General features: G+C 39.8%; 1 protein-coding gene across 5 annotated transcripts; it reads right to left on the bottom strand.

Annotated features, from left to right (window-relative positions):
• Positions 1-6,739: 6,739 nt before the first annotated feature.
• Tceal1 (transcription elongation factor A like 1) lies at positions 6,740-8,765 on the bottom strand. 5 transcript variants are annotated; one of them, XM_047536208.1, is made up of 2 exons: positions 8,621-8,765; positions 6,740-7,796 (listed from the first exon to the last, which is right to left on the bottom strand). In XM_047536208.1, exon 2 carries the CDS (start codon positions 7,762-7,764, stop codon positions 7,282-7,284), a length of 483 nt encoding a protein of 160 aa, XP_047392164.1. In that variant the 5' UTR covers positions 7,765-7,796; positions 8,621-8,765; the 3' UTR covers positions 6,740-7,281. The 5 variants fall into 5 exon arrangements, with proteins under 5 accessions (XP_047392164.1, XP_047392165.1, XP_047392163.1 ...); XM_047536209.1 differs by having other exon boundaries at positions 8,592-8,710; XM_047536207.1 differs by having other exon boundaries at positions 8,527-8,707.
• Positions 8,766-19,650: the final 10,885 nt, after the last annotated feature.

Here is a 19,650-nt window from a genome sequence, read left to right as displayed (position 1 = left end):
GCAGTCAAAGTCTGAATTCAGATGACAAGTGTCCATTACAGAGGCCGATTTGGCAGTGTACGCAAAATGAACCTTATGACTCAACAAGTCTAATTCTAGTTACCTATCATAGAGAAAGATTCTCTTATTCATTTTACTCATGAATAAAATGGTATGCACAAAAAAAGGCATCCTAGCATGTTTGTAATAGTAAAGCACTACAAACAACCTGAAACTCTATCATAGGTAACATGCTGCAGCATGTTCAGTGGATGTAATATGTTCTTCAGTTACATATGAACTAGATTTAGATGTAACGACATGGATAGATTTCCAGGATATACTGTCTAGTGAAAAAAAGAATGTTTTGTTGAATGACATGTATAATATGATGTCACTTGTGTAATACCATTTGGATTCTATAAATATATGCATTTGAATTTATATGTATGTGTACTATAATATGTACAAATATGTATAATATATAGTTTATGTATGTGCATGTGTGTACATGTACATACACATATGCATATATATGTGTGTGTGTAAAATATATATTGTGTCTCACATGAATTAACTTCTCCATGTACTTTATTCATCTTCTATTGGGTGAGTATTTTTATTTCTAAAAGATATCTTGATCTGTAAATACGTTTTTGATATTTCATTCCAGTTTCTCATGTGCCATTTAATATTCCTTGTGATATATAACTTTTCACTTTAAATATTTTGAAAGAGATTGGGGAGGGAAGAATGGGAAAAGTTTGGGCAAAAGGTATTCAGTTACAGTTTGGAGAAATAAGTTCTGGTGTTGTATTTCACAGTAGGGTAACTATAGATAATGATACTGTACTGTGTATTTCAAAAAAGCTAGAAGAAAGGATTTTGAATGTGTCCACCACAAATAAATGATAAATGTTTGCAGAGACAGATATCAGTTTACCCTGATTTACATATTATACAATATATACATGTTTCAAAACATACCATGGTACCCTATTAATACGTACAATTTTTTCCTGCTGTGTTGAAGATCAAACCCAGGGCCTGTGCAAGCAATATGACTAAGTTATATAATTTATATATGTTAATATATTTATATATACATATATTATATAGTGCTGCCACTGAGCCAAATATGATTTTAAGTGTTAATTAAAATGCAAATCAAAAAATTAAAGAAAAATTTAAGAGATAATCCTTCATTGATTTTTTTTATAATTGTAAAAATGTGTTCATAGCAAAAATTCAAACTACACAAAAATAAGGCAGGAGAATAAGGGAGTATTCACAACTTTTCTGACATTGGAAAGATGTCATTAGACTCAGCAATAAGAGATAAAGTGTGAAATTTTAGTAATAAAAGGTATAATGGCTAAGAGATATGACTTAAGAATCAAACATATTTGAATTCAAATTCAGGTTCCTTGACTGGCGATACAGCTCAGTGGTACTACACTTTCCTAGCATTCACAAGACCCTGGGTTCAATCCCCAGCACTGCAAAAAATATATAAATAAATCCAGGCTCCACCACTTACTGGCAGTACAACCCTGTATAAATCATCTAAATTTTCTTGGATTTAGTTTACTCATCTATAATAAATAACACTTTTTCTCAAAGAGGTTTACATTTTAAAGGAGTTGTCAACTATGAAGTTAATATCCTGAAACTTGATCATTTGAATTTCTTTCCTCAACTCCAGAGTTGGTTCACTTTCTTCTACCTTATGTTTTTTGGGGGATCTGTTGGTTCATATGGTATTAGACATAGATCTCTCAAAGAGCATAATTTTATTTTCATCATTGACATTAGCATCAAGGGGTGTGGTTCGGGGAAGACCTATACAGATGTATCTATGGTACATATGTAAAAATAAAGGCATAAATAAAATATATGTTCTATAAGATAAAACTACAAATACATAATGAAGCATTTTCATGTTCAATACATTAATATGTAAAATAGTATGCATGCATACTAAATAACAGAGAAAATTGGTAGAGTACTTAAAAGGAGATATACACACACAATGTAGGTACATGCACCTCAATATTAACAATGACTTCCTCTGGGGAGAGGAAGAATAGGTGCTTTATCTATTCTTATAGTTCTATGTATTTCCATATAATTTGTTGTTGAAACATATAGCTTCCACAATTAGAGAAAAAGTGATAATGGTGTAAGACCATTCATTTTAAACACACACACACACACACACACACACACACACACACATAAGCATGCAAATACTTATCTTGCCTTGAGACAAGGAAAAACCACCTAACTGTATGCTGCTTCTTAGGTGACCTCAAACCCCAGGAGGCGCCCCATACTCGTGTCAGGCAGGTGTAGGTTGGAGTTGAGGCATTCCTCTACCAAATATCAACACTGCACCATCCCATTAGCTTCTCCCTCTCCTTTGTTAGGTATGTTCAACCGGCAATTCTGGCTCTGAACACCAGATGGCACTTGGCACTCTTTCTAAATATTTGAACAAAAGGTATTGTCTCCACTAAGAGTTAAAAGAAAAATCTTTTTTTTACCCATGGGTTATGAACCAATGCGTTCTTTACATTCCCACTTCTTTTGAAAAATATATGCATAGAAAAGTGTAGAAGGATCCATAACTGGATTATTCATTCAATTCAGCACATATTTGTAAAGTGCTTGCTATGTGCCAGATATCACCTGCCACAATCCATATCTCCTTTCCAGCCTCTATCCTAAATTTCAGACACTTATGTATAGTTGTCTACTGGATATTAGCTACAGCAAAACAAAAATGTGAAAACTCACTAAAACCCACACACCAACAAGGATAACACATTACTCAGTATAAATCAAGTATTCCCTGTGCTCTGAAAAGCTACCATGAAAATTAGAGGTAGTGCTGTAGATGGCGAGAACACAAAATTTGATGCAAACAAATCTGAGAGAGAACATAGGACCTGCCTCCTAAATATGTGTTATCTTATTCCTCACTTATAAAAATAATTGAGTTTGTTTACATTTTTATATCTGAATGAGAGAAAGAATTGTCTCTGGTTCCTTCACTAGGACCCAGGTTGAGCCTGATTTTTTCCACCTGACTCAACAGGGTGCTCCTACTCTTTTGATTTTGTGGGTGGGGGGCGGGGATAAAACCCAGGGCCTTGTGAATTCAAAGCAAATGCTATATCACTGAGCCACAAGAGGATGCACCCACTATAATTCACTGTCTTCTAAGAGCAGGGGTATCCTATTTACCAGAGAACTCACTCTCAAGGGTCTCAAATGTTCAATGCTTTCTGCTCTGGAAGTGGCCAGGAAAGTCACTTCTTAGACATGTGATTGACATACCAGCCTCAGTGTGAGCAGGGTGATGGTAAGGGCCTGCTTTAGATTTACTCTGCTATAACACAACACCTGAGACTGGGGCATTTATAAAGAACAGAAATATATTCTCCCACAGTTTTGGAGACTGGGAAGTCCAAGGTACCAGCATCCGGTGTGTGCTGTTCTACTATGTCCTCAGGTGTTGGAAGGTGGAAGGGCAAGAGAGAAACTGTGTGCTCACAAGGCAGAGAGCAGAAGAGAGAGAGCCCACTCTGGCAAGGCCTTTTACAGCAGCATTAAGCCATTCATGAGGACACAGCCACCTCTCATTAGGCCCCAACTCCAGAACATGAATTGTGGGGTGCACAGTCATACCACAGCAGGAGCCCAGAGAACTGGGCTCTGGATGCTGCTTATCCTCCACCATCAATGCCTTAAAAAGTATCTTCACACCTGCTCATAATCTGACTGCCTTCATCCCCAAGCCAAGGACTGGGTTTACAGTGCATGTGTGCTTTCAGATAGAAGTTGACACCTCTCTTCTCCCAAGTTGCAGGACCATGTGCCTTTTGTGAGCTCCCTTTACCTGAGGTCTCCTGTACTCCTGGGCCTGGGCAGACTCAGACTTCAGATGCCCTGTGCCAGGCAGACACAGAGCTAAGTCATCACAGAACCAACAAAACAGGCCAGGGCATATCCTAGGCCCTTCCGGGAGTCTGGGCAAGGTGGGTGGGAGAGGGATGGGTGAGGTCTTGTCTGCTGGCTAACCTCATTTTGCCCAATTATTTTGGAGGCCACTTCACTGGATGCTGAGGGAAGGGTCATCCCACCCCTGCTTCTACCCCATCTTATCTGGTCTCACCAGTGCAGACACCTGTCTGCTCAAAGACTACCCTAACCAGTTTCCAGCTATGAAGCTTTGGGGCCTCCTCCTCTCCAAAAAGATCCCCCAAAGAGAAAGGGCAAAGGAGGGAAAGGCAGCATGCTCTGACCTGCAGTGTGGACTGTTGTTCTCCTCCAGGTAAGTCTGTTCCTCACAGCTTGGCCTTTGGCTGCAGAAGGCCTGATGTCTACTGCAGGCTGGAGCAGAGAAACCAAAGGTAGACCTAGTCTGGAGAGGAGTGTGGCTTGAGGGAGCTCTTCTACAGCCTGCCTACACCCTGCTACCCATGAGTTTAGGGGTTGGATGTCTTCTGTCTTATAAAACTGGCACAGTGAGTCCCTGGAATCTTATAGAATTCCAGCCTTTCCAGCATCCATCAGGCTGCCATGACCTTGAAGAATGGTCTGGAGATGTGAAGAGTTCCGAAAAATGGCACCATACAGTGAAAAAATAAAATCAAGCCAAAGCCAAAGGATCAGGGTTTGCTCAAGCATTTTGGAAGTTGATTACCAAAGGAAAGCTTTGAGTTTATTTATGAAGTATTTCAGTCACATTAGAATGAAAAGGCATTACATAAAGTTCATCATAAAAATGCATCTAGCTAATAAGTTGTGTCTTTGCTTTTTATTTTGTGTATGATCTTGCTTTGCTGTAAGAAATCTAAATTTTATGTTGTAAAATCGGTGATGTTGTCTTTAGTTTGTTACTAAAAATATGCTTGAATAAGCCTTCCACTTTTTTTTTGGTAGTGGGGATTGAACTCAGGGGCACTCAACCACTGAGTCACATCCCCAGCCCTATTTTGTATTTTATTTAGAGTCAGGGTCTCACTGAGTTGCTTAGGGTCTCACTTTTGCTGAGGGTGATTTTAACTCATGATCCTCCTGCCTCAGCCTCCTGAGCCACTGGGATTACAGGTGTGCACCACTGTGTCTGGCTCACCTTTTAATTCTGATGCCATTACCTATACTCTCATATCATAGTTTCTTGTTACTACAATTAACAGTACATTGTATATGCCAGTGGCTTTCCAACTTTAGTGTGCTAATTTGTAAAAGAGCAGGTTTAGTAGGTCTAGAATAAAGCTCAGGTTTCTGCATTTTTAAGAGAAACACTGATATATAAAATATATAAATAACATTATTGTTGAAATTGAGGAAACAATCTTTCCCCCCACTATGTTCCTTTTGAAACTGCAAATCATAATTCTGGAGAAGTGCACACACTTAAAGATGCTTATGTAGTGAAATGAAAACTGAGTTTATGACAGGTCATAATTTTTTAAAGAAATTATTAACTACTATTTGTATTTCTAGCATTAACAGGATCAACAAAATAAAAATCTTGGGACTTATCGAGGTAGTTTAATGAATAATTCATAATATCTCATATATATATATGTACATATATATATACATATATAAATATTTTAATATTTTGCAAAGTACTTTTCATGTTTCTTGTTGATATGGAATAGTGTAGATGAAGAATGTCTGAGTTTGAGTCTAAGCTTTGTTTTCCTCTTTTATTCATATAAGTCAGATAAATTGGTCAGATCAATTTCCCTGAAGCCCCTGAGAGAACTTACCCAAGGCAAGCTAGGCAATTCAAATTATAATTATTTTTGTATTTGGTAGGGGGGCTTAATTCTGAATACACAGCATAGTGTCATTCTCACAAATTTGTCCTAGCCCAGGTCCCAAGAGGACTCTTGTTTGAATCCAGGGAAGAAAATGGAGGTTTTAAGAGAAAAAAATGGACAGGACTATGTTGTTAAGCATTTCCCCCCCCCACCCCATACTGGGTATTGAACCCAGGGTGCTTTACCACTGAGCTACATCCCCAGTCCTTTTTTTTTTTTTTCTGATTAGCGATCTTGCTAAGTTGCTGAAGGTCTCACAAAGCTGCTGAGTTTGGCCTTGAACTTCTAATCCTCCAGTCTCACCCTCCCAAATTGCTGGGATTAGAGGCACACACCAACCTTGCTAAGCATTCTTTTAAAACATTAAGGTCTAAGCAGCATATGGGATGGTATACACTTTAGTAAGAGTAATATCCCAGCTGGAAGAGGGGAATTCTACATATACCCATAGGAGAAAAAGTGCAACTTTGTTTCAACAGGGACTGCAAAACAATCACTGAGGCTTTGCACTTGGGGGACATTAGCAGCATGAGGGCTAGTGAAAGGAGCAGGACCCATGAGAATGGGCAGCTTTACCTTGTAAGTATGGCAGTATCTGAGAATAAAGTAGGACAGGAACAGAATGTGGCACTCACCTGGAATACCACAGAAATTTGTGAGCATGAGTGAGAACACCTTTTAATACTATCCTGTGTTTGAAGGGAATCTATAGTAGTTGGGGTCTTCCACGTCCAGGTGGGGAAAGAAAAGAACACAGCTCACACAATCTTTATCTCATTTTGTCCCAGAGCAGCACTGTAAGGTGGGTCTTATTCAAATAAGAATAAGAAAATAAGACTCATATATAATAAATACCTGATTTATAATCCTAAAAGATTCAGAAGAAACATATGAATCACTTTTCTTTAAGTTCTGACAAAGATTTATTAAAGGACACATTGTCTTTATAAGTTGATTGACAGGGTTTTATTTTTTTTTAATTGCTTTGCATTTTTTCATTACATGTTTTCTTTTGCAACATAAGTAGAATGTGTTTTTCTGGGAAAATGGGAATTTCAGACAAAGCAAAAATTAAAAAGATAAAAATCACCTACTATACTGCTCAGATAGCCATTGTTAAGTCTTTTAAGTATATACTTTTAGTTTTTTTCTTTGAATATTAATATATAAATATACATGTGGTCTTTTTCTTTTTTTACAAAACGGGATACTATATATACCTTTTGAAAATTGCTTTTTTTCACTTCACAATATATAATGTACACTTTCCATGCAAATGGGTGGGACTCAGATTTTCGGAGGCAAAAGAGCCAATTTTATGCCAGTTACAAGCCAGACACGTAAAAGAAAACTGCACACAAAGATAAAATAAAGACAGGAAAAAACATAAGAGAATGCAAACAGAAAGTCCAGGTGGCAATACTATTATGAGACAAAACAGAACTAAAGGCCGAACACATTAAATAGGATAAGGGCGGCTCCGTTTTGCCTTCCAATGCATTATCATGAGTTTATTTCTTACTCTTTTCATCTCTTCCATCTCATCAGCTGCCTGTATCATCTCCTCGTTGCTTAAATTTCTGCCATGGATGTCCCCTCTAAACTGCGGGCGAGAACGGGCCAGCCTTTCTTTGAAACTTCCCTCTTCCAGCTTATGTTTGCCCACTCCACAAGGAGGCTGCTCCATGGGAGGGCGCTCCGCCAGCAGGTCCTTCCGGGAGACGCGCTCCCGCGGAGGGCGCTCCTCACACAGCAACAGCTCGGGCAGGAGCTCTGGCAGGAGTTCCTCAGGAAAGAACTCCTCCTCGGAGGACTGCTCCTCGGAGGACTGCTCGTCCTCGGGACACTGCTTTTCGGGAGGCTGCTCCTCCGGAGGCCGCTCCTCATCGGCCTTTGGCGAGCTCTGTGGCTGTTCTTCGTTTTCTTCGCATGATTTTTCCATGTTGAGATTTTTCTTCTTGGAGCACAGTTACTCTTAGGAGACAAGAAAAGGCAGTCGAGTCACAATACTTGGCAGCGGGACCAACACCCCGGTCATGGGTTCTGCTACCTGCATTTCCCTAATTCGGGGCCCAGGTCCTTAAACCTGCATTTACTAGAGGCTCTCAGACTCGCCTCCCCAGGTCGCTTTCTTGGTTGCCCCCTCCTTCCCGAAAGCCCACCATTTTCCCAGCAGGCCTTGCCACAGGCCTCTCCCGCAGTGACAGGGGCGGGGCAGTGGGGCCCTGCAGACTCCGTTCCTTTCGTCATCCTCCCTCGCACCCTTATCCTGGGCCACTGCCCACCCTTCCCGACCTGGACCTCTCCCACCCGTGCACCCTTAATTCGTGCCCTCCTCAAGGTGCCCCGCTGAGACCTGCAGACAGACGCCGGACAGGGTAGGGGGCGGGGAGAGGGGAGGAGGGCGGACTGACTGACGCACACCCCCAGTTTCAGCTGCCTCCCCCAAGCTACCCCGTAGATATTCGCTTCCCCACTCAGATCCTACATCAAGCTTTGTCCTGTATGTCCCTACTTCTCCACCCTGCAAAGCTGGTCATTTCTTTTTAGGCGGGAAGTAGAAGCTAGGGTTACTTAGAAACTGTTTCCAAGTATTTTCACCTCCCTCCCGGGACGGGGGTTTCACTCGCCTCCTTCCCCCAACCCCAAGACCACCATTTTCTGTACCAAAATTGTGGGCGGGGGAGGCGGGGCTGGAGCCTACCGAAAGGCCTGGACTCAGCCATCCGGATCTGTTCCCAGGGATTACAGGGCAGCACCAACACTCACAAGGATTCCAGAGGATCGAGGGAACTTACTTCCTTCTGCTTTCCCTCTCGACCAAAGGGTAATAGGGAGACGGTGTCTGGACCGGCAAAAAGGACCAGGACGAGAGGGACTTGGGCAGACATAGGCTCCTGGTCACGTGAGGGCCGCGCGTCACTGCCGAGCTCAGATCCCCAGTTACCACTTTGACCGGCGACCGTTCGCAGCAACCTGCCAGAATCTCCTGACCCCAGACACACCAGGCATTGTCACTCACCTTTCTTTGTTTATATTTGCCTGTTGCTAGTTACCAGAGATGATTAGCATCAGGTCTCGGTGGTTATTGTCTCTTCCTCTCTGCTGTTTACCCCAATGCTACCCCTCTCCCACCACCATCCCTTCCTCAGCCACCAAAGCCTCTGATTTCCCCTGCCCTTCAGATCCTGCGGTGCAATTTGACCTTCATGAATCAGTCTTATATGCTCATATCCCAACACTCTCAGGTTTAATCCACATCCATAACTGTGTCATGTCCATTTAAGCTCCATCAGCTTGTTTTCATTTCTTGTTACTTTCATGGGTGACAATCTTACGTATTTCTTTGACATCACTATTTTTTTGTGTTTTGAGGCCCCAGACCTGTATCACAAAGAAAAGCTCTGATATAAATTGATGAATGTTCAGTCCTACACTTCTATAAAGAGTTGTTTGTAACGTATGCAAATCTAAAAAGACTTGGTACTTTAGTTTTCATAAATCAAAATATACATTGTGTCCACATAAGTACAAATAGTCAAGAAAACATATTTATTATTTGAAGTGGGAGAGTTCTTTTTTTTTTTTGGCGGTACTGGGGGTCGAACTCAGGGCCTTGTGCTTGCGAGGCAAGCACTCTACCAGCTGAGCTATCTCCCCAGCCCTGAAGTGGGAGAGTTCTTGATGGACAGCATGGTATTTTTCTTTCCCCCCCTTTATATACACATATATATGCTCACGCATACATATCTACACATACATATATGTACACATACACACACTGAATAACTTATATGTGTATCCTAATTACTCAGTAGTTACTATTCATAACAGGAAAAAAAAGATCTTACTGGAAATCTTAAAGCCTTACCCAGTCAGTTATTGGTGCCTCTGGTTGAGACAGTTTATATTAATTCATTAATATAAACTATATATAAAACTATATATAAACTATATATTAAATCAACAAATACTTTGATTCTTGGAATTGCTGGACCCCAAAAGTTAGATGCAGCAGAGAAGACAGCCAATAGTAAACCATGCAATAATTCGGTTGACCACATTCTGAGAAGCAAAGTTCAAATCACACTAACATATACTCAACTGTCATTACAAGTACTAAATATTTTGGATCTGTTTTGAGATCCTCAACCTCATGCCTATATCTTACCTATTCAAAAAGCATGGGTGGTACTTTCTCATGCAAACGCCCTTTCTTCCAGAGAGTAGACTACCTCTCTATCTATTACACTTCCAGGCTATGTGGCCATCACATCTATGAGGATTCTGGAATTTTTTTTTCTTTGTATTTTAAACCTAGGTTGTTCAGTAAGTTTCTGAACAGTAATTCATATGTGAAATTTCCCATTTCATGAAATTTTGTTCATTTTTTCCAAATCTAATTTACTTTGTGTTGATATAGCAACTAGACAAATATTAGTTTACCTTTATGCCCTTTGCGTAATTATTTTAATTTTCAGCTTTTCTGTAATGTGTGTCTTTAAAGCCAAGTTTCACTACACCTTCATTATTCTTCCCCCAACGGTTGGTTTCTCATTTGCTGGTTTCTTTCTTAGAGAAGTCCAATTTCATTCATTGCTTTATTTCTATCATTATTCTCCTTTTATCCTGTGATGAAAAACTCACTACGTTATAAGACTTCTCAATGAAATATTAGATAGTTCTAATCATTTGGAGTTCATAGGTTAACTAATGACATTTGTTGAGTTGAAATCTGACTCCCAGTTTTCACACATTGGTCCTGGCTCTGCCCCCTGAACTTGTACAAATAAAATAATTAAAGTGCTTTTTACCCTTGATACCTTGAACTGCCAGTGTTGTCCTGGTTCTTTCCCTTTCTCATCAGAAAAACACACTGGACAACCTACTTCACCTTTCTGTGACTCAACCTCCTCGTCTGAAAAATTGGAAACAATCTGGGCTCTGTGGCACATGTTTGTAATCCCAGCAGCTTGGGAGGCTGAGGCAGGAGAAGCGTGTACTCAAAGCCAGTCTCAGCAATTTGCCAAGGCCCTAAGCAATACAACAAAATACAAGGTCCTAAGCAATATAATACAGTGAGACTCTGTCTCAAAATAAAATATATAAAAAGTAGGACTAGGGAAAAAATTGGAAATGATAGTAGTTTATCTTTATATCTTTTCCATAATTGTTTTAATTTTCTTATTTTCTATGATATTGTCTTTAAAACAAAGTTTCACTCTGTCTTTTTTTTGGTACCAGGGATTGAACTCAGGGGTGCTTAAACACTGAGCCATATTCACATCCATTTTTTTAAATATTTTATGTAGAGACAGGGTCTTGCTGTGTTGCTTAGGGCCTCACTAAGTTGCTGAGGCTGGCTTTGAACTCACAATCCTCCTGCCTCAACCTCCTGAGCCACTGGGATTACAGGTGTGTGCCACCGCACCCAGCTTGTCTTTATTCTTTTGCCAAGGATTGGTTTCTCAAGTGTAGTACCTACCCCTTTGGATTGGTAAGTGGAGTACATGAGTCAATGAGTCAGTATATGTGCCAGATCTGGAATAGTACCTAACACATAGAAAGTGCTGTATGAGGATTAAGTACAATACTACTAATTATTATTCCTTTATTATAAATATTGAAACCAAGAGAAAAACCTAAATAAACCCTCTAGCTTCACTTGTTTTTAGTTGACTTTTAAAATGATTAATTTTTGGAGGTCATGCAGATGAGCAATATATTTATTATTAGTCTCCTACTAGCTTTGCTATAGATAACACCTTTGACGTGTGGGTGACGATGATAACGATTGCCTAGGTTACTCTTCAGGGACTTAAAGGTCACTTTTGCTGAATTCACTGACTCTTCACTTGGACCTGCAGGTGTCCAGTGGGTGACTAAAACAGGATGAAAAAGATTGGCGCCTCTGCCTTCATATTGCATCTGTTTCCTTTGGTACCCTCAACTTCAAGTTAGATTTCTGCCTAATTCCGCACATAGACATGTTAGCCATTTAATGAATATTAGTCCAGAACTGGCAGTGCAAATTGGTGCATCAAAACCTCCCCAATCTCCTTTCTTGTCAAATAGAGGGTGACAAGACGAAGATAACTAAAATATTTTCAAGGCTCACAGGGGCATTATGACCTTGCATTTGCACATATACCAACCACCAATTTTCACAATGTCCTATTTCAGACCAACTGAATGATGCCTCAGAAGTCTCCAGTCATCACTGTAAGCCCTCCTCCCTTCCTCCTGCCTAGTAAAAGGAGCTTGAAACCTAGACAGAGTCAAGGTTTGTGTTTTGTTTTGTGATAGTACTGGATGTTGAATCCAGGGGAGTTCTACCACTGAACTACATCCACAGGTTTTTTAATTTTTTTTTTCATTTTGAGACAGGGTCTTTCTAAGTTGCTTAGGCTTGCCTTGAACTTGTGATCCTCCTGCCTCAGCCTACCAAAGAAGCTGGGAATACAGGTGTGCTCCACTGTACCCAGCAAGATTTACTTGAGTTTGGTAACAATAAAAATAAAGCTTTTTTTGATGCTGGGGATTGAACCTATGACCTCATGCATACTAGGCAAGCAATATATGACTGATCTACATCCCCAGATCCAGAGCTATTTTCAATATGCTATTTCATGTAATTCCTTTTTTTTAAGGACACAATACCTTTATTTTATTTATTTATTTTTATGTGGTGCTGAGGATCAAACCCAGTGCTTCACATGTGCTAGGCAAGTGCTCTAACACTGAGCTACAACTCCAGCCCCTCATGTAATTCTTAAGTAATATGTTCTCACCAAGACATTTTTCTCCAGTTACTTAGGCTATTTCAAGTGTGACATACTTTTTCAAGCTCACTCACCATTCAACATGTTCCTGAACCTGTAAATGTCTTGGATAATACCACGTATTCTGCCTAAACTGGGCATGGTGGCACACACCTGCGATCCCAGCAACTCAGGAGGCTAAGGCAGGAGGATCACAAATTCAAAGTCAACCTCAGCAACTTAGTGAGGCTCTAAGCAAGGCCCTGTCTCAAAATAAAAAATAAAAAGGCCTGGGGATGTGACTCAGTGGTTAAGTGATCCTGGGTTCAATCCCTGGTACCAAAAAAACCCAAAATATTCTGCCTAGTGTAGAATGACGTGATTTTATTACCCATGCCATTCTAGAATAGGCACTATACGTATACAGATGAAACCTAAATTTGTAGTAGATTTTGGGGATGCCATATCTCAAAATTGAATCTAGTTTAAGTTGCAGTCAATTGATAACCCCTTAATGTGTTTCATATATCAAATTATTAATGCTTTTCTGTAAACCATTTTAATCTTAATCCAATTACATAAAATTTTGTTTTTACTGATAAATGTTATCTTGTTAGATTCACTTCCTCATTCTTTGAATCCAGATTCTCATTCAGTATATTAGCTAAAAGTATTAATTTAAGGTATGCCATCAGTACTAAACAGGATGATAAAGTTAGTAAGCTTAGGAAATACCTAGGGAGAATCTCCTCAGAATTCTGATTCCAAATTTAAAAAAAAATCCTTTTCCTCATTGCATATGGCAGCCCTGAATATGCCCCTCCTGGCTGGTTCCCCTCAGGTCATCTCAGCGAGACTTCTCAAAGTGGCATCACTTTCTTTCTAGTGCTCCTGATAGAAGACAAAATTGTCCTGGAAAGCCCTCAAACCAGCTTAAATTAACCCTTGATGAGAATTTGGTAAATATGGAGGTGAGGTAGATAAGAAAATTGTGAGGAAGCAGAAGCAGGAAAAGAGGAATGAAGATAGAATCTCCATATAGGCTCTAAGTCTCTGCCCAGCAGTAGCTGATTTAAGGTCCCCTCAAAAAGGCTCAAAAAGGGGCTCTCAAAAATGGAATAAGGTGAAGGTTGTCCTGCTGTAGTGAAAACCATTTGTAACAAAGGAATGTGCTCCACCAATTGTTTGTATAGAATTGGAGTGCTAGTACAGGGCTGAAAAATGAAACTTCTGATGAATTTAATTTGCTACTTGTGACTTAAGGTAATGGGAGGTTATGTTGCTTGGCTCACTATCATTAGCAGTGGTTTAGTCCTAAAGAACCCATATTAAAGGTAAACTCTGGGAGACTCACAGCCCTTGGGACAGGAGTCCCCTTTGTTTCACCTGTGCTAGCAAAGCAATAAAACTTCTTTTTACTTTTTCTCAAAAAAAAAAAAAAGGTAAACTCTGGGAGGTTGCAAATTGTTCCCATGGAAATATAGTAGCAGAGATGGGGTTTAAAACCTTGTCAGATTTCCTTGCCATGTGGCACATGCCTGTAATCCCAGCGACTCCATAAGCTGAGAAAAGTCGATCACAAGTTCAAGGCCAGTCTGGGAAACTTAGTAAGACCATGTCTCAAAAAATTTTTAAAAAGGAGCTGGAGATTTAGTTCAGTGAGAGAATACCCCTGGATTCAATCCTCAATACCAATGAAAAAATAAATAAATAAATAAAACTTAGGCAGGGGTAGGGGAATACTGAGTAATAAAATCTACCAAATTATGCTATGTCTATGTACAAATATACTACAATGAATCCCACATACATATAATACACTAGTTAAAATAATAATAGTAATAGAAGGGATAAAAGTAGAGTAGAGAAAGTGGATCAGGTGGAGGAGAGGAAGAAAAGGGAAGGTAGTGGGGAATGAGGTTGAAAATATTGTGTTATGTATGTGTATGAATTTGGCTTAATGGATCCCACTATTATGTATAATAATAATGCAACAATGATAATTTTAAAAACCCCACCTAGGCAGGAGCCAGTGCAATGGTGCATTTCTGTTATCCCAGGAAATTGAAAAGTTTAACTCCAGCCTGGACAACTTCAAGACCCTGTCTCAAAACAAAATTTTAAAAGGGACAGGAGGGTGTAACTCCAGAATATGGTAGAGGCACCCATGAAGTGGCACACACCCTGTCAATCCCAGGTACTTAGGAGACTGAGGCAGGAAGATTCCAAGTTTGACTCCAGCATGGACAACTTATTGAGACCTTGTCTCAAAACAAAATTTTAAAAGGGACAGGAGGGTGTAACTCAATGGTAGAGTACTTGCCTAGCATATGAGAGGCCCTGGGTTCAATCCCCTATGGAAGAATAAAAATAAAAATAAAACCTAAGCAGGTGCTGGGAGCATAGCTCAAGTGGTAGAGCACTTGCCTAGTATACAGGAAGCCCTGGGTTCCATCCCCAGAACTACAACAACAACAACAACAACAACAACAACACAGCAGAGTGACATGAGAGATGGTGCCTTTAACCACTTTGTAAAGCTTAGCAGTGGGTTCCAGCCACATTTATATACAGCCAGGATGGGCAGCACAGATATTTTCAGGAAGCAGGAGCTGAAAGTATCAGAAGGCAGACAGAGCAGCCATGCAGAAAGGAGGCAGGCAGTCAGCCTGGACAACTGCTGCCATGACAACAGTCTCCAGGGCTGTGCCCTTCTCTGGGGAATCTGAGGAAGCCCAGGGTGGGTTTCTGGTTCATAGGTCTCTGGCCCAGGGATTCCCATTCTTGGTGGGGCTGCACTTCCGTGGTAGGAACAGAGACCCCCTCCCTCTGAGTCCCCTTCATTTCACTTGGCAGGGCCTGTGAGAAGCTCTGTCCTCCCCAGCCCAGGGTGCCCCCTGCTGCTGCCTCCTCTGCCTTCTTTCCTAATGGCTCTTATGGCAGTAGTTGTTCTCAGACTTGCAGATGTTGACTGCACCAGGCCCTGTGCAGCCTGTGGCTCTCCTGCTTTCCTTCCCCAGTTCTGCCCCAGGGGGAATCTCCAAGTGGGAAATGCAATGACAAGAGCCTTCTCTTTTCTACTTCTGGCCTCATCCTAACAGGGGCCTAGAGACACCAGTGCACTCACAAGTGGCCCCTGAGCCCACACGTGTATGTGCTCAGAGAAGCAAGGAAGGGGCACTGAGAAAAGGTGGGCTAGCAGCTGAGTCTGCTAGAAGCACTCAGGGAGAGAGAAGGCAGGTCCAGACCTGGGCTGAAGGGAGACAGAAGCAGCTAGGTGCTGGGTTGGACTCCTGCTGTCACTCATCCACTGGGGCTCTGGAGACATGAGAGCCTTCCAACCCTCTCCTTGCCTCATTTTATGACTTTTTTTTTCTCCCGGAAAAGATAGGTAGGTCTGAACTAGAACCTTGAGTGAGGTCTCTTCCAGCTCTAGGATGCTTTGGACTCCTTACTTTCCACCATGCTAAGGAGAGGCTTCTCTTAGGAACAGCATCTGACCTGTGTGGGGACCTCTTCCACATTGTAGCTGCTGCTTCCATCTGTCCTGGAATCCAAACAAGTTCAGAGCACACAATTTACCCTGTGCTGGCCTGCCTGGCTGGGCTCCAACTGACAGTTTACTTATCACCTCAGGGACTCTTACAAACACCCAGAAATACCCAAACCTGAGACTTAAGAGCAAACACTGGGACAGTGGCAGAGCTAGCTACCTAATTTGTGGGGGCCGATTTAAAATGACAATGAAAGTCCCCTTGTCAAAAATCAAGGGGAAATGCATTAAAGGTACTAAAATGTAAAGCTTTTCTACTCTGGTCTGTTTTTTGATTTGCCTTTATTTTTCTTTTAAAAGAGCCTTCTTTTTTGGAATTGTTTTAATTTATAGAAAAATTGAGTGCATAGTATAGAGTTCCAATATAATATTTCCCACAGTCCTTTTGACCTATTATTAGCATCTTACATCAGTATAGTGCATTTGCTATAATTCACGGACCAATGTTGATATATTAACATTAACTAACCACCATACTTTAATTAAATTTTCTCTGCTTTACAGATGTACTTTTTCCTTCCAGGATCCCATCTGGAATACCATATTACTTTAGTTGCTGTATTTCCTCAGGTTTATTTTGGCTGTGACGTTTTCTCAGATTTTTTTTTTTTTTTTTTTTTTTTTTTTTTTTTGGTGCTGGGGATTGAACCCAGGACCTTGTGCATGCAAGGCAAGCACTCTATCAACTGAGCTTTATCTCCAGTCCTCAGATTTTGTTTTTGATGACCTTGACTATTTTGAGTACTACTCAGATGTTTTATATACTATCCCTGTATTGGATTTTTTTCTGGTATTTTTTCTCATAGTTAGACTGGAGTTATGGATTTTGAGAAGTAGTTTACCGAGGTAAAATGCAGTTTCATCACAGTATATCATATATCAAGGATACCTGCCTCATGGTGATTGATGACTATTGATTTTTTTTTTTTTTTTTGATTCTGGGGATTGAACTCAGGGGCACTCGACCACTGTGCCACATCCACACCCTATTTTGTATTTTAATTAGAGACTGGGTCTCACTGAGTTGCTTAGCACCTTGCTTTTTTTAATTTATCTTTTAATTTTTTACAGACTGCATTTTTATTCATTGTACACAGATGGGGTACATCATTTCATTTCTATGGTTGTACATGATGTAGAGTCATATGATTTGTGTAATCATACATGTACATAGGGTAATGATCTCTGCCTCATTCCACCATTTTTTATACCCACTTCCTCTCATTTCCTTCTACATAATCTATAGTTCCCCCATTCTTCTATCCCTCCCCACCCTCCACCCCCATTATATATAATTCTCCACTTATCAGGGAAAACATTTGGCCTTTGGTTTTTTGGGATTGGCTTATTTCACTTAGCATGATATTCTCCAATTCCATCTATTTATTTGCAAATGCCACAATATTATTCTTCTTTATGGCTGAATAATATTCCATTGTGTATATGTACCACAGTTTCTTCAACCATTCATCTTTCGAAGAGCATCGAGGTTCTTTAAAGTTCTTGTAGCATTCGGCTGAGAATCCATCTGGTCCTGGGCTTTTCTTGGTTGGTAGGCTTTTGATGGTTTCTTCTATTTCGGTGCTTGAAATTGATCTGTTTAGATTGTGTACATCTTCCTGATTCAGTTTGGGAGGATCATATTTCTGTAAAAATTTGTCAATGTCTTCATATTTTCTGTTTTGTTGGAGTATAGAGTTTCAAAGTAGCTTCTAATTATGTTATGTATTTCAATGGTGTCTGTCGTGATCTTTCCTTTTTCATCGCGAATTCTAGTAATTTGAGTTTTCTCTCTCCTCTTCGTTAGTGTGGCTAGGGGTTTATCAATTTTGTTTACTTTTTCAAAGCACCAACTTTTTGTTTTGTCGATTTTTTGAGTTGTTTCTTTTGTTTCAATTTCATTGATTTCAGCTCTGATTTTAATTATTTCCTGTCTTCTACTGTTTTTGGTGTTGATCTGTTCTTCTTTTTCTAGGGTTTTGAGATGTAATATTAGGTCATTTAGTTGTTGGCTTTTTATTTTTTAATGTATGAGCTCAATGCAATGAACTTTCCTCTTAGTACTGCTTTCATAATGTCACAGAGATTTTGATATGTTGTGTTATTATTCTAATTTACCTCTAAGAATTTTTTTTATTTCTTCCCTGATGTCTTCTGTTATCACTGCATCATTCAATAACATATTATTTAGTCTCCAGGTGTATGAGTAGTTTTTGTTTGTTATTTTATTGTTCATTTCTAATTGCATTCCATTATGGTCTGATAGGATACAGGGTAAGATCTCTATTTTTTTGTATTTACTAATGGCTTCTTTGTGGCATAGCTTATGGTCTATTTTGAAGAAGGATCCATGAGCTGCTGAGAAGAAAGTATATTCGCTCAATGATGGATGAAATACTCTGTAAATATTCATTAAGTCTATATCATTGATTGTATTATTTAGTTCTATAGTTTCTTTGTTCAGTTTTTGTTTGGAGGATCTATCCAGTGATGAGAGCGGTGTGCTAGAGTCCCCCACTATTAATGTGTTTGGTCTATTCGATTCTTAAAATTGAGAAGGGTTTGTTTAATATACATAGGCGCTCCATTGTTTGGAGCATAAATATTTAAAATTGTTATATCTTGCTGTTTTATGCTTCCCTTAAGCAGTATGAAATGTTGTTCTTTATCCCTTCTGACTAACTTAGGTTTGAAGTCCACTTAATCTGATATGAGGATGGAGACCCCTGCTTTTTTACTGGGTCCATGTGCATGGTATGTTTTTCCCCATCCTTTCACCTTTAGTCTGTGGATGTCTTTTTCTATGAGTCCCTTGAAGGCAGCATATTGTTGGGTCCATCTTTTTAATCCAATCTGCCAGTCTATGTCTTTTGATTATTGAGTTTAGGTCATTGATATTCAGGGTTATTATTGTGATATAATTTGTATTCCTGGTCATTTTGGCTTATTTTTGGTTTTTAACCTGACTTGATTTCTCCTTTGATTGGCTTTTCCTTTAGGGTAGTTCCTCCCTTTGCTGACTTGTATTGTTGATTTTCACTTCCTCCTCATGAAATATTTTGCTGAGAATGTTCTGTAGGGCAGGCTTTCTATTCGTAAATTCTTTTAACTTTTGTTTATCTTGGAGAGATTTTATTTCATCGTCAAATCTGGAGGTTGGTTTTGCTGGGTATAGGATTCTTGATTGGCATCCATGTTCTTTCAGAGCTTGAAATATATTGTTCCAGGCCCTTCTTGCTTTAAGAGTCTGGGCTGAGAAATCTGCTGATGTCTGTATTGGTTTCCCCTTATATGTAATCTGACACTTTTCTCTCACAGCCTTTAAAATCCTATCTTTATTTTGTATGTGAGGTATTTTCATTATAATGTGTCTTGGTGTGGATCTGTTGTAATTTTGTGCACCTGGTGTTCTGTAAGCCTTCTGTATTTGATTTTCCATTTTATTTTTCAGGTTTGGGAAATTTTCTGATATTATTTCGATGAACAGGTTGTTCATGCCTTTGGTTTGTATCTC

The sequence above is a fragment of the Sciurus carolinensis genome, chromosome X (genome assembly GCF_902686445.1).
Source record: "Sciurus carolinensis chromosome X, mSciCar1.2, whole genome shotgun sequence".
Lineage (NCBI taxonomy): Eukaryota > Metazoa > Chordata > Mammalia > Rodentia > Sciuridae > Sciurus > Sciurus carolinensis.
The sequence above is the reverse complement of the archived record's forward strand: the minus strand, read 5'-3'. Positions and strand labels throughout refer to the sequence as shown.